The 14,284-nt window shown below is 38.5% G+C and overlaps 1 protein-coding gene and 1 long non-coding RNA gene across 2 annotated transcripts in view; one reads left to right on the top strand and one right to left on the bottom strand.

Annotated features, from left to right (window-relative positions):
• MBP (myelin basic protein) overlaps window positions 1-14,284 on the bottom strand; it is a 94,144-nt gene that overhangs the window by 2,776 nt on the left and 77,084 nt on the right. The window contains exons 4-7 of the mRNA XM_052788387.1: window positions 3,887-3,994; window positions 3,345-3,380; window positions 2,731-2,763; window positions 1,619-1,744 (exon numbers count right to left, since the gene is read on the bottom strand). Coding sequence (XP_052644347.1) covers window positions 1,619-1,744; window positions 2,731-2,763; window positions 3,345-3,380; window positions 3,887-3,994 — 303 coding nt within the window. The remainder of the gene's footprint in view (window positions 1-1,618; window positions 1,745-2,730; window positions 2,764-3,344; window positions 3,381-3,886; window positions 3,995-14,284) is intronic.
• On the top strand, window positions 1,218-5,365 carry LOC128142363 (uncharacterized). The gene is made up of 2 exons (XR_008235366.1): window positions 1,218-1,405; window positions 3,859-5,365. It is a non-coding gene; the product is annotated as an uncharacterized LOC128142363 (long non-coding RNA).

The raw sequence follows: 14,284 nt of genomic DNA, 5'->3' as shown, positions 1-14,284 counted from the left end.
TGCTTTTTCTTATCTATCAGCGCTCTCTCCTTAGTTTTACTGAACTGTTTCAAGGAAAATTTCATGTAATACATTAGGTAATTGGCTTTTTTTTGTTTCAAAGTTATCTTAAAGAATGGATAACTTTTTTATTGTAAAAGACTGTAAAACTATATAAATAAATAGTTACTAATGCCTCCTGCTGTAAACAATGGGTCTAAATCAAATGGGCCTGAATAAAACTCTGATACCAACTCCAAAAGTTATAATGGCTCAGAAAAGGCTATCTAAACAGTAGAACTGGTACGTCATCAGATACGCATAAATCCAAGCTGAAATAGTTGTGATGGTTATGTAAAAAGGATGTTACATTTTGGGAGACATTGTTATCTGATATTTTCAGATGTTCAAAAGAAATTTTACAAATAATGTCAGTATATAGCTGTGGTACCGTTGATGTATTGGAACTCTGCTAAAAAGCTACAAGTGCACAGTCTGAAAATCAGACTTAAAAGGTAAATGTTTGATTTTTACCTGAGCCTCTGAAGAGCTTTTCTTAAATTGCAACATAAGAATTCTTACTACCTCCTTGAAGTTTTCAAGCTGTCATTTGGTGCTGCATATGTTTGAAAACCAGCTCTACAATGAAAGATACATACCCTAAACCACGTAAGAGACAAAATGTATTTTTGCTGCAGCTGAAGGTGCTGTTATGTCTCCTGTTGCAGAAGAGTAATAAGAGTCTGAGATGATCAGCTCTGCTAATGGGATCTCAGACCTTCTGTCCTGAAGTTAAGATTACTGCTGATTGCATTCTTCATGTGTGAATAGTATACTAGGCGATTTCTTATGAATGAATGTTTTACTACCTTTGAGGAAAAATACAGTCTTAGTGAAAGCGGCTGCCAGTGGATGTGATGTGCTTTTCGTGTGTTTTTTCCCGACATAGAATGTGAAAAATCCTCACGACTGACTTTTTTTTTCCTGTTCTGTTTTCATTTATTAGCTGTGTTGGTGGGGCTGTGCCATGACTCGAAATGGTGAACTGAACCAGATTAAAGATAATCTGACCAAATGTTTATTTTTCATATGACACGGTTTCCTAATGCGCCCAACTATGTGGTGTCGCAACTCACTGTACTGACGTACCGTAGGAGGTCTGCCACCTGGGGTGGGAACAAGCAGGGACCGTTCAGGTTGTTACTGCGTCTCAACCAAGTATGTGTCCAACACTGCCCAGTACTGCCATTCTGCAGCTTATCAGTTTGCTTTCATTTTCGCTATTCTAAATAACTTAGCAGCAGCAGCGAGCTGTGTCACCTTCTCATTCACCTTCTGTGTTCCAGGTCGTTTGCGAGTTCAGCAACAACACGGATCCTGGTACGGGGCTTTGTGGGACTTTGTGGACTTACCTTCTTTCCTGATGGTAACTGACTGTGTATCTTTACTTTTGTTTCCTATCATGTAAGTAGTTATTAGGCCATGAGATAACCTTCTGTTTTATCCATGCAAATCTAGTTCCTTCAGAAGCTTTAAGGAAATATGGTTGTTTCAAACATGGCAGGTTCTGGAGAGGTTTGGCTTCTCTTTTTCCTGGACTCAATTTTTTGTACTTAGAGTAAGTTCAATTGTACTTTACCAGTTTAAAGATTTTGGAAAGAGTGCCCTGGCCCTCATGATAGGATCCCTTATGTCCCTTGTGAGCAGATTTATGCTCATAGAATTTTCCGCTTCCTCCATATCCTGGCTTGTGTCCTTCACCACCCTGCAAAGAAAGATTTTCATATATATTGCAAGTTACCGCATTCAAATTATCATATGCACATTGTAATCTTTGTTTGTGATCACTGAAGTGTAATACTCAAATGAGAAATTTAGAGGTGTTGGAATAAAATAATCTTTTACGTAATAACCAAGGATGAAGGAAAATAGTAGGAAATTATCTGAATGTACTCAAATCTGAGGGAAGCACCAATCTGTAAAAGAGGAATTAATAATAAAAAAAAAAGGATACTCAGAACATTAACCTGCATGACAAAACTTAAAATGTTTCAATTTCATGAGTTCTAAGATGTCAAACACGTCAACTAATTTGTGTTGTTCTGACAGTGAAAGAAATGCTTAATGGCTTGAAGGTTTTAATATTTTGTCTTAAAATGCAAGTAATTTACATGTCCAGCTCATATAAAATCAAACCTGTGGTAGAGAAGTAGAATTTAATTAGTTGAGAGATCACTGTGGGAAGAACTGGTCTAATAGCTGTTTAGGCAGATTACCTCTTACTGAAAGGGGTTGCAAGGAAAGGTGGGACAAAATACTTGAATTAGTGACAGTGTTAGTTTTGCAGGCTTTGTAAGAGCAATTGGAACTGTGGAATAAGCACCCATCTCGTTCCAGCCCGCCCTCCCTCCCATTTTTGTCCTTCCCAGGAAGAAAAATGCAGCAGATGAGTCTTCCAGGAGTCTTTAAGGGAAGAGAGCTTTGCCATGCAGTGGATTTTGCTCCCTTTGTGCTAAAGCAAAAGAAATTATCGCTGCAAGGCTGTCAAGTTGCTGGATAAGAGCAAGCAACAAAATTACCATCTGAAAGTGCTGTGGGAGGAGGGAGGAAAGTGGAACAGGAAAAGCAAAATAGCAAAATTGAGACAAAACAGAATTATCACGTTGCTGCAGCAGCTTGAGGCAATGGAGCAAAGTATGCTTTGGCCTGGTAAACAAAATGGCTGTTACTGAAAGCACATTCATCACCTACCCAGCTAAATCTGGTGAGGGATAATCCTCTTCCCTGTACATGCAAGAAATAGAAACAATGAGGTGATGATCACTATGGAACATAGCATCAGGGTGAACCATGCACAGATGATGAAAATGCGGTAAAAATAATGAAATACTGGCCAGATAATGAGGCAGGGGTTGAAAACAACAGTCTGTGCGGTCATTCCATGAAACAAAAAAGGCAAAATTCTTTATTATGATTACAAGAACTGACTTCACTAGCCATGGTTTGTCAGTATTACGTACTTTAGAAGCCAACTGAGCTTAGTAAATGTAAGGACAATTCCTGGTGGGTGAGGCTTGTTTGAAAGCATTACCTATTATTAGTTTATTACATAAAGCAATCACAACATCAACTGAATATAAAAATCCCTGCTAGTGGCTTTAATTTGTCATGCAGCAAGTCAGGAAGTACATGAGGAAGAGAACCATGGCTTTTCTGTTTTAGTCCTTTGCTTTAAATATCCCCAACGGTAACTCCACATTTTTACTTGGTGCCATTAAAGAAAATGAATCAGACTTGCAGCTGAATTGGTATAAACTAGCCCACAAAAGATCCTGGACGTTGCTTGAGCCCCTGAAAACGCTTACCTTTGCTTGCATTGGGGGAGGTGTACGGGGTGAGACCTAAAAACCAACACAAAAAATTTGTAAAACCAAGGCAAAAATAAATGTAGGGAATCATCAAGCCTTTTACATATTATCTATGAGTTAGCAGGATTAAGTGCTATCTAAGTAGTTGCACTGAGAAGCTCCTCTGCTGTCTTAGGCTTTGCCTAGAACACACCAGATTTTTCTCTATTTTTAAACAGAAAACATTCCTTAATACAGCCAGTGCTGAAGACACAAGGACAAAACCTGTAAATGGTGAAGCTGTATAATTGTGGTGGTGGTTGTTGAAATTTGACTAGGCTAATGGCAGGTTCACCCACTTTTTTTTTGTAGCGTTTCAGGGTTGTTTGTGCTTCCAGGTAAAAATTGTTTTTGTATTTGAATGGCATGATGAGCTCGAAGGCACAGTACAATTCACAAGGCTCAAAATAATGGCTAATGATTGGGGAGTATTTGGTTACTGATGGATCCTAAAGAAAATGTTTCATTTTAGTGCATAACAAGAAGAGAGGAGAACTTACAATGTTCTTGAAGAAGTGGACTACGGGGTTGTCGTCACCAGGCCGGCCATGCTGAGATCTCTGGGGGATGGACCCTACGTGGTGGCTAGCCCTGGCTGCATGTATGTCCTGAAAAGCAGAATAGGCATATCGCCAAGTCAGCCAGGAAGGAAAGATAATCGGCGAATGTACGAAGAGAAGAGTCATTTTCACCAGGAATGAAAAGAAGAGAAAAATGCCTTGGAAATCTACAGAGATTGCAACCTAAAGTTGTCAGTGCTGTGAAGGAACAATTTTTTAATACAATGGCAAATACAGAGTACGTATGTGGACATATGTTGTGCATATGTGTATATATATGGGTGTACATGTTTTTAATGTTACAGCCCAGTGTGGAATTAAACCTGTTATTGGAAAGTTCTGATAACAGAAACCTGGTAATTTTCCTTCTTTCATAAGTAGGATTGTAGAATGTAGTTTTAGAAATGAAACCTGAAATGGAGAAAAACTTAAAATGATGAAATGATGCTGGGTCATTCTCCATGCATGAGCAGGAATGGATGGTGTATCGTGTCTCAGTTCCCAAAGACTACATAACACTGATGAACTGCAAGAGCAATGGTTTTTTGGGAATGAGGGAATCAAATGAGACTGACAATACTTTCTATTTTCAGTAGGGCTTCCTGAGCAATACATAAAGAAGTCCAGTAAGCGAAGGTAAAATAAATAACAGAAATAATACATTGTCAAGTGTGAATACCTTGACTGGTGCTTAGATCGTGCTGCATCTGTTGCAGTGAAAATAGTGTCAAAAATTTGGTGTAGTTCCTGCTATCTGGATACAGTATGATAAAGTTGAAAAAAGAACTCTTACATGTGACTGACCCAATTACAGACATCTGCCCATCACTGCAAATGGAGAGGCACAGGGCTTCATGTTCAGTGCAACAGATCTGAAGTATGTTCAGTGGGGAACAGAGAAGGTAGGAGAGAATGAAAATAACAACAGTGCCGCAATTGTTCTCGTGGTGTAATGGATTCCCTGAGAATACAATGATGTTATAAGCACCATGCGGGTACAAAAAATTTTCATTGGCCTCTAAAGATGAAATGGAAATCCATAGTGAGACAGTAGCTCACATAAGCACTTCCCCAGTAGCACAAACTGAGTGACTGTGGAACAGTATGAATAGTTACGAAAACAAAGTAGATTTTAGATCACATACGGAAAAACATTGATCAACTTGCCAGGGAAAAAGCTTAGGCTGATTGTTGGAGCAGGAGTCCTGACTCATGAGCGGTTTGGTGATTTTTGACAAATAAGTTAATATCTATAGAACAGATTTTCAAAGGTTTGAAGAGTCTTTTTGCACTTTGAGTGAAGTCTCGTGACAGCAGTAGCTTTCAGAATGACCCTGACCGTCTCAAGCTATTACTACTGAAAATGGCTGCGCAGAGATTTACATGTTCTAAGACTCTTGAATAAAAGGTCCCATGAAACTGTCTGGTGTTACTGCTCAAAGCTGCTACATGGAAGCTTTATTTTTAAGTGAATGGCATCAGATCTTGTGATCTTATGTGAATGAAATGGATTTATATTATGTTGGATCATGCAAAATGAGATGAAATATCCATCTTCATGAGTGGCCTTCTAGGTTATGTGATTCTGAGGAGAAATGAAATTCAGATATATTGTTTAGAAGATGAATTTCCTTAGGATAAAATATGGGCCAATGCAGAGAACTTCAGCTGGTATTTATCAGCATCATTTTTTGCATGCTGATGATATGTAGAGATTTACTGTTTAAAAACCAAGAGTTTCTGAATTTTATCGGATCTGTGAGATTTCTGGTGTCAGGCAGTCAGTCCTGCTTACACTTCTGCAGCAGGTTCTACTTTGTCACTAGTTCCAGTGTTGCCAAAACAGCCTCTGCTGTCGTGATTAGGGAGAGGGAGCCAGTAAGGCATCGATGCGTGTTTAGAACAAGTTACTTGAGCCATGTGCTTGACTTTTTAAGCTACATTCAAATGAAGTATCGCTTTGCCTCTGGAACCAGCTTACTGCCATGTCTTTGGGATAAATACCATGATAAATACTGTGCTGGTGCAGATCTGAACGTCTGTTTTTAGCAGCAGGAACTGGTTGCTTTCTAACTGCAAAACCATTGCAGTACGTGAAGCAGAAAACTTCAAAATCGGATTTGATTGCATGTAGCCTGCAACTCTGCATTGGGCTATGGCTTGCCACCAGGCAGTTATCCCAGAAAAGGTGGGATAATAGGTTTTTGAAGTTTAGATGAGGTTGAATTTCCTGATCAATTTTTAGGTGCTAATAATTTGGCTTATTGAAAAGCTTATCATGTAGTAGATACAAACTTTCTTCTGTCTGCAGTGCCATATGTCAGCATAGTCTTTGACTGGGTCCCCTTTTAAAGCTTATTGGGTAGTAGCAAGTCTGAAGCCATTTTTAATGGTGGTTCTATATGAGATTAATACCAGGGTTTTCCCAGTGTTACAAATACAGTGCTTTCCTTTCACGTTATCACCAGCAAGCTTCATCTGTGGTCAGAATCTTCCATGTTATTCTCAATTTGTGGCAGTTAATCATGTTTCCCTTTAATTTATTGTTAGAATTACTCTTCCACCTGTAGTTTGTTCTTTCAATTTTTGGACTGGGGCGGGGGTGCAAAATCCAGTGGTTTTTTCTGAGATTGCTCACGTTCATGATTTATGAAAATTGTTCCCTTCAGAAGAGTAACAACTGATATCTATAGGTGTTAAAAGTTAAATTTGGATGGATTCAGGTAATGCTTTGCTGAATGAAAGAGAAAACAAATCTGGTTTATCCTGCTAGCATGGCCTATGGAGGTGGTGTTTTATAATTGGACTTTTTTGAATGAGCTGATCTAGTCATTGCACATTTCACTAATACATTCAGAAACCACCATTTATCTTTAAATATGCTTTAAGCACTTGGGAGAAAAAAAAGCATTAACCTTAAAGCCTAATAGGAGTACAGCAGAGCAGCTGTGTTTTAGGAACAGGTGACATTTACTTGTTTCTTTGCGTTCTGGGTCTCTATTGCCCGGCAGCTGCAGCGAGCTCTCCCCACACCTCTTGTAACGTTGTCATGAATTTCAGTCTTGGGAGCGTTGCCAATAAAAGGCAAGTTTGGCTTCCACATCTATATATTATGAAATGTACTTGCAAGTATAATCTTGAATTCAGAGCCCTTGGGTACTGTTTGTGAATTTGAAAACAGAGGTGCCTCTGTTTGTGCCCTTAAAAAAATAAAATTAACAAAATTACAACTTCTAGGGTAACTGAATAGTTTGTAGTCATCAGCAGCCTTTCTTTCAAAAAAATAGGACAGAGGAGAACACTCAGGTTTTTGCTGTTCCCAGTTAACTTTTTGTTTGACCTTAGTCAAGGATCCCTACTAAGTCAACTGTGCTGTACATCCAAAAAAGCCAAAAAGGGAAGATTCCTTAATCTGAATAATCTTAATTAGAAAATGTTTGCCAGTACTGGAAGTTTAAGCAGTATCTGGGAGATCTGGTGACACAGATGCAGTTTGCAGCCTCTCTGTGAAAATAATAGCTTTCAGGATTAATAATCTAAATAAGAACTCTTTAAAAGGTATGTAAAATACCCACAGTTATTCTGTAATGGGGAGGGATTCAATATTGGAATCCTTTGCAGCTCTTTCTGGTGATACACGGGAAAGTTGCACTGTTTCACTGTGCCACCTACCTTATGTATTTTGGCCACTAAGACAAAAAAAAGAAGAGAGAGTAAGTTTCAATGTAGTGCAAAGTAAACATACAGGTATTTTAAGTCTTAAAAGTAGCTATGCATTGGCATTGCATTCCCTGTGTTAGCCATGTACTTTCACATCAAACTAATTAAATGTACTGGCCCAGCCTGTATTAATATTTTGAATGAGCTGCTGGAAAAAAAATTGCCATTTCTCTAACACAGTAACAAGAATCCATACATAATTCAGTATGTGCTTCATTTTGGGGTTTGTGCAAGATTATTACATTTCCAATTGAGGTGAAGATACCCGAGTATATGCTCTTCTGTGTTCAGAGAAAGCAGGCTTGACCAAGTCTCTTGGTATTTTCTGTGGCACTTAAAAATGGGTAAGGGGTGTTACTGTCTGTACCGTAACTCTACAGGAGACTAGAGAAGAGGGTTCTTGTGGTTTTTGATAAATGGAGTGGGCATTTCTGGTTTGTACGTTTGGACACCGTCTTTGATAATCCAGGTTTGGGATCATACATGCATCTGACTTGAGATGTGGTAGGATTTGGGGGATTAAATTCATTTTCATATAAACAGAACTGCAGTAATGTATTCTATGTGTCCTATTTGATTTTGTTTTCAGATTTGATGCAGAAGTGTAAAAAATGTGGTTTAGCAGTAGCAGATTTTTTTTTAGTGGTATTTCATGGGATCCCATGAAATACATACCTGACTTTGCTTGGTATAAAGATGGTATGTTAGATCTTGCAACTCGTACTCGTTAAGAGGGACTTTTAAATGCATATTATAAGCTCTCACTGAGAGCTCTCATCCTCCACAAGAGGATTGCTTATAACTAAAGATCGCATATACACATAAATACAAACTTAAAGCTCTAATTCCCAATCAGTAGATGATATGCATTAGTGACAATAATAGTATTAAGATATTTTTGGAGTACTGAATTTATAGGTTGTCCAATACCTTTCAGTATCATTATTAGGTATTTTGTTGCCTACTTTAGGATGTGAAATGAAAATCTGAAGAACATCAGATGTCATTTCTGTAATGGCAAAATCCAAATACATATGAAATATAGAAATAGCTGATGTAAAATGCAATCAAACCAAGTGAGTATTTTTGATATTAGTAAGAATGAAAAACAATGGACATTTTCATGGGTTCAGTGGGTTTAATGGTTTCCCGTGGGTTGTCCTCACAAGATACCTAATGAGCCACTGAGTGGGAATTTAAAAGAAATGATACAAAATCTACAAATTTCAAATTGATATCGCTATGAAAAGTACATTTAGATTGCCTTAGAAAACCAAACTGTTCCACAACCTACAGGATGTAATGCTTAACCCCCACTAAGAAATTTGCAACCATACTGGTAGACTAAAATTATCCTTTAAGCATTAAGTGATGAATACTGCTTGTGCTGGTTTGTGGGAAGAGCAAAATGAAAGAGCAACAGGCAATTTGTAAGGCCACTCTGCTAATTCTGTGCTATCCTTGAAATGGACATTGAATCCAAACTCTTAAGTATAATTCCTACCCAGGTTTGAATTGCTGTAGTTAGTACCATTTCAAAACAGTATTCCAAACAGGAATTGGGCCGCACCCTCTCAGTGAACATACACGCTATTTTTTTTTTTAAACAAGAGGAAATTTATTATATACTGTTTGACTAGAGCAATCATGGCGAATTTGACAGGCGCTTGTATACAGAAATTGCTTCACCTCGGGGTTCGGAGGTGCTCTGTACGTGGGGTTTTGCGTTCCTGGGCGTAGCTGACACTGCATCAGAACCTTCCAGCGCTGTTACCCAGCGTCTCGTCCAGCAGTGATGGAATATGGAACACGTGTAATGTGAGGATCTATTTCTCCATGCTTACTCTAGTAGTAATATACCTACTGTAAACAGGCACTGCTAAACCAGAGCTGTGTTATGCTGGTGTCGTTGCTTCCATTTTCGTTCGGGGTACAACCCGAGCTCTAATTTGCAGTTTGTGACAGTGTTTGTTCCAGGCTGTTCACAACTTACTGATCCGTTACAAAAAGTGATGGGAATGCTGACATCTTCCCCACATGCTGGTCTGCTGGTGACATTATGATTAATTAGCTAATTCAGCAGGTTTTTCTAATCACTGTAGAAAGGATGAACCACACATCGTTGTAATGGTACTGTTAATTTTTACTGATGTGGAGGTTAAGATAGAAATGAAGTGACTTGCTCGAAGTTACAGAGGAGAATTGGTAGGAAGCGAGATGTGGAATCCAGGAGATTCTGCCTTCCAGCGTTGTGCTGAGACCATGAGTATAATCTTTGTCTAGAAAGAGGTAATGAAGAATTCTTAGCAGAAAGATCGGAATAAAAAACACGGGAGGAAAGACAAGAGATGGCTGAGAAGTCAGAGACCCAAGGGAGGTGAGAAGAAAGACGGCATGAAGAAGGAAACCATGGAGAACACTAACCATCAAGAGAGGTAAGTGCTAATTGATAATCCAGAACCGCATTTCTCCATAACCCTCTTACTCCTTAGTGATTGGGGTCCCTAAATTAGAAGGTGAGAGGGAAGAATTACTGGAGAAAAAAGAAGAATCAGGACAGTTGTTCAGGATAGTAGTTCTGTTTTATGATGGGTCCTGAGTGAGAGACTGGTGCCATCGTTCCTTCTGGGTTTTTTGCCATGTCCAGTTTATTCTGGTGTTGTGACACTTGATAAATGGTTGCAGGAGCAAAACCCGATGCTTTAATTTACCTTTGCTTTTCTGAAGCATTTTCCTGCCTAGCATTGATCATTTTATGCAAATATTCTTCATGATAGCAGTTCTTTTTATCTGCTTGGACATACTCTCTGGTGCATATTCAGTGTTGTCCTCTGTGCTGTTTTATCAAGTTGGTATCAATGACATAGATTAAACCTTGTTGAAATGATCCATCACAGAAACTGTGTGCAAGGCTTTGGGTTCGGGGTGGATTGGTGGGTTTTTTTGAGGATAAGCACTCCAACAAAAAAGAGAGTGTAGCTAGTAGGTGTTCTCAAAGCAGTTTCCAGAGTAGCTTCTGCTACCAACAAACTTCACAGCCTTAAGGACTTACTTAACTGTATGTGTCCAAGATATGGAAGGCATCATAGATGAGTAGTCACAATGATAAATTTCTACTGATAGACTGCATATTTGGTGGAGATGCATCTGTTGTTACAGCAAAAGAATGTAACACTGTATAGCTATTAGTAAGAAAGCAGAAGTTTGTAAAAATTTTAAGATGGCCTGTTGCCTAGTATTTCATATAGTCAAGAAGCTCATACAATAAACAAGATGATAATTATTTGGAAAACAAAACTATAAATCCAGGTGTACACTATTGCTTTATAGCTGCTGACTAGAAATAAAGAGGAGAAAAATGTTACTACAACCTTAATTTCTTGAAATACACCTTTCATCTCTCAGGTTGCGCACACTCACCCACACACCAGCTATTTTACCAGTTCTCATCTTCGAAGGCACTGGCCCAATTTTGTTTTTTCTGCCTTTAATAGGTAAGAAAATGACAAGCTAAACCCTTGTACAGGTTGTTAGAAGTACTATTGCCTACATCCACATAACTTATGGGTAGAGTAAAATAGTAAGGACATAATTAGACATGGCATGGTTAACAGCTTATTTCTTCAAAACAAATACTACCACTTAGAGGTAAAATTTCCAGTAATGTTGTCAGTATAAAATGGGGGGTGGAGGGCAGATGGACCACCCAAAACCTGAGGCTTGTACAGTTTCCAAGGTGTGTTAATGGTATGATAGATCAGAAATGGAAAAGTAGATGCATCATAAGCAGAAGGTGAAACAGAGCTAAGGTTCATCTTGGGTCTGCAGCAGTAATTCAGTATGTTTTACAAACATTTTTTAAATCGCTTTGTGAGAAATTCAGTAAAAGCACCTGAAAATGGCAGTGGCGGATTTTTTGGGGGTAGCTCAGAAATGAAACCAGCTAACTTTAGAGTGAAATGAGTAACCGAACATGTCAGTCTAACTGGAGACCACTTCAGGAACAAGGCGAGATGTTTTGCATCAGTACACAAAATGGAAGCCAGCAATTGTCGCTCATGGTATGCGATGATGGAGGTACAAAACAAGGTCAGTAAACTGCCTACTAACTTTTGCCTCAGTTTTCTATCGGGCAGTGTTTACTGTTGTGCAATCTCAAAACAGCTGAAGAACAAAGTCATTAATTTTGGCATTCTAGGATGGAAAGTACTAAGGATAATGCAGTTCTTCATTTGCAAGAAATTAATATATGTGATAGGAAAAAACCCCCATATAAGAGATTTTAATATAAAGCCGCTTCTCTGCAAATTTATAAATAAGAAGTAAACGCAATGAGAAAAATTTAATGTTAGGTAGAGAAAATCCTCATGCTAAATTTTTAATACATCCCTTTGACCTTCTGTATGTGAGTTTTGGGGCTCCTGCCTGCCCCTCCTGCTTGTATAAACAAACCACCCCCCCCGGGACACCATAATAAAATTAAATCCAGACCTTATTCTCAACTGGGCTGCAGCTGAAAAACAGAGGAATTGCTGCAGAACAGCCAAAGCCAATTCCCCCCAGAAGAGCCCCAAGCAGCCATTGCTGCCTCTGCGGCTCTGCGCTGCTGCTGCGCTGGGGTGCAGGCAAAGCCCACCAGCGAGGCTGTAACTTCAGCGAGCACCTGAGAGAATCCTTGGAGCTGCTCTTCAGAGCACGCTATTACCTCCCTCTTAAATAATCATTATATCATACTGGTGGACAGAAGAATCTAGGAACTAGTCTAGCAAAGACTGAAGCAGGAGATACTATTGGAAGTTTAATGAAAAGGGGAATTTTTTTGCTGCAGACTGATTAGAAATGGTGATCTTTAAAATGCTTCAGTTGATTAATTAGTATTTTAGCCTGCACACATTACTAAATACATCTCTGAATTTAAGAGGCAAAAGACAACCATGTAAAAGGATAGTAAAAACAGTGAAGCGCAGCGGCTTTTCCTATCCACCCAATCATGATTTTTCTCTTCAACTGCTAATACAGACCAGCAAGCCCCAACTACTTTGTCCCACTTCTGAATAAACCTTGCCATGCATCTGCTGCTAGGCTGAGCACAAAGCATCACTAATACCTTAGCAAAGTTAGTGCTTGCTCTTTCTAAGCATCGCTTAACGGACTAGTCTGACTTCCAAATTCCTCTTAGAGTTTGTAGTAATTGCTTCAAGCAGTAATTTCCTTGAAAATGCAAGAGATGATTAGTTCCAGTGCATTAAATAATGTGTTAATTATTAAGCATGTATAACACGTATATGGTCATTCATGTGTTAAATGAACATGTCAAAATCAATCCTATGTAATGTTGGCTCCTAAGCCTTTCACTTATCACGCACTGTGCGGTACTCACCTGTTGATACTTGCTTGTTTTGTACAGATTACTATTTTTTAAAACGGACGAATCTAAAGCACTCAGAGGCCTACCGTACAAGCTAAATGAGCTTTAATCAAACTGATAGTTCTGATATACGAGTTCATTTTTAGGTCATTCATCACTACCTGCTACAAAAAAGAGAAGCCAGATTCCATTCCCATTATCATAAAGTAAGAACACCAGATTTAGCAGCTTCAGTTATTTAAAACCTAGTTGTTTCCTTACAGAAGGCAAGCTTTATTCATTTCTGTCCAATACAGTGTTTTATAGAATTTACTGAATTTTATAGAAGGACATACAGCCTCCTTCATGATCTGAAACCCAATCACGTACTATGAAGTAGTTTGTTGCAACTTCTGTTAATGGATTAAAGTATTTAAAACAAATCAAATCATTAGTACACCGATTTTGTGATGTAAACAGTTTAATGAATACATAAAGCACATATAAAGCAAAAGATTAAAACAAAATTATTGTTACAGCCACCATAAACTATATAACAAAAATTTTTTACAAGCATACTGCTTCCACAGCAGGTTTTACAAAACAGTGTATTACAAGCAATACCACTCCCTGAAAACTAAGACGTGGAAATAAAAATCACAGTAAGTATTGACTTAAATCACATCATATACTAGTCAGACTAGCATTGATTTAACTACTTCTCAAAGTCTTCGTGGTACTGTAGTATACATTAAAGCTCGTACAAGAAATGTGAATAGAGTTCAAGTGCAAAAAGAAAAAAGATGCCTGGATATTTTGAGGAACATATCTGTCCATGACATTATTTAAAACTGGGGTGGGTTTGGAACTGCTGTTTCAGAAATGCTGATCCTAAACCCTGGTTCTGCTCAACTTCTGAGAAGAACTGCAGCCCAGTACTCCTCATACCTTGTATCTGTCTGTAGGAAGGGGAAGCCCTGTGTCCACCTTCTATATTCCTTGCACCCAAACCCATATATATTGGGAAAGAAATACAGGAGCAAGGCTTCATACAGGCAACAGGAGAACATTACAAGACTGCATACAAAACTGAAGCAAAATGTCAAAGAAGAATTGATCTAATCTTTCACTAAGTCTGGCCTCAGCCTATTATTTACTGTCACTCACAATATTTTGGTTTGTTGCATGTGTGTCAGAAATGTAGTTTAAAGTTTAGTACGTTAATGCATAATGTTAAACCAGGACAGAAAAGTTCTTGTTTCACAATCCCA

This window comes from Harpia harpyja, chromosome 5, assembly GCF_026419915.1.
Source record: "Harpia harpyja isolate bHarHar1 chromosome 5, bHarHar1 primary haplotype, whole genome shotgun sequence".
NCBI classification, from domain to species: Eukaryota; Metazoa; Chordata; class Aves; order Accipitriformes; family Accipitridae; genus Harpia; species Harpia harpyja.
Note: the sequence above shows the minus strand (reverse complement) of the source record. Positions and strands in the feature narration are given on the sequence as shown.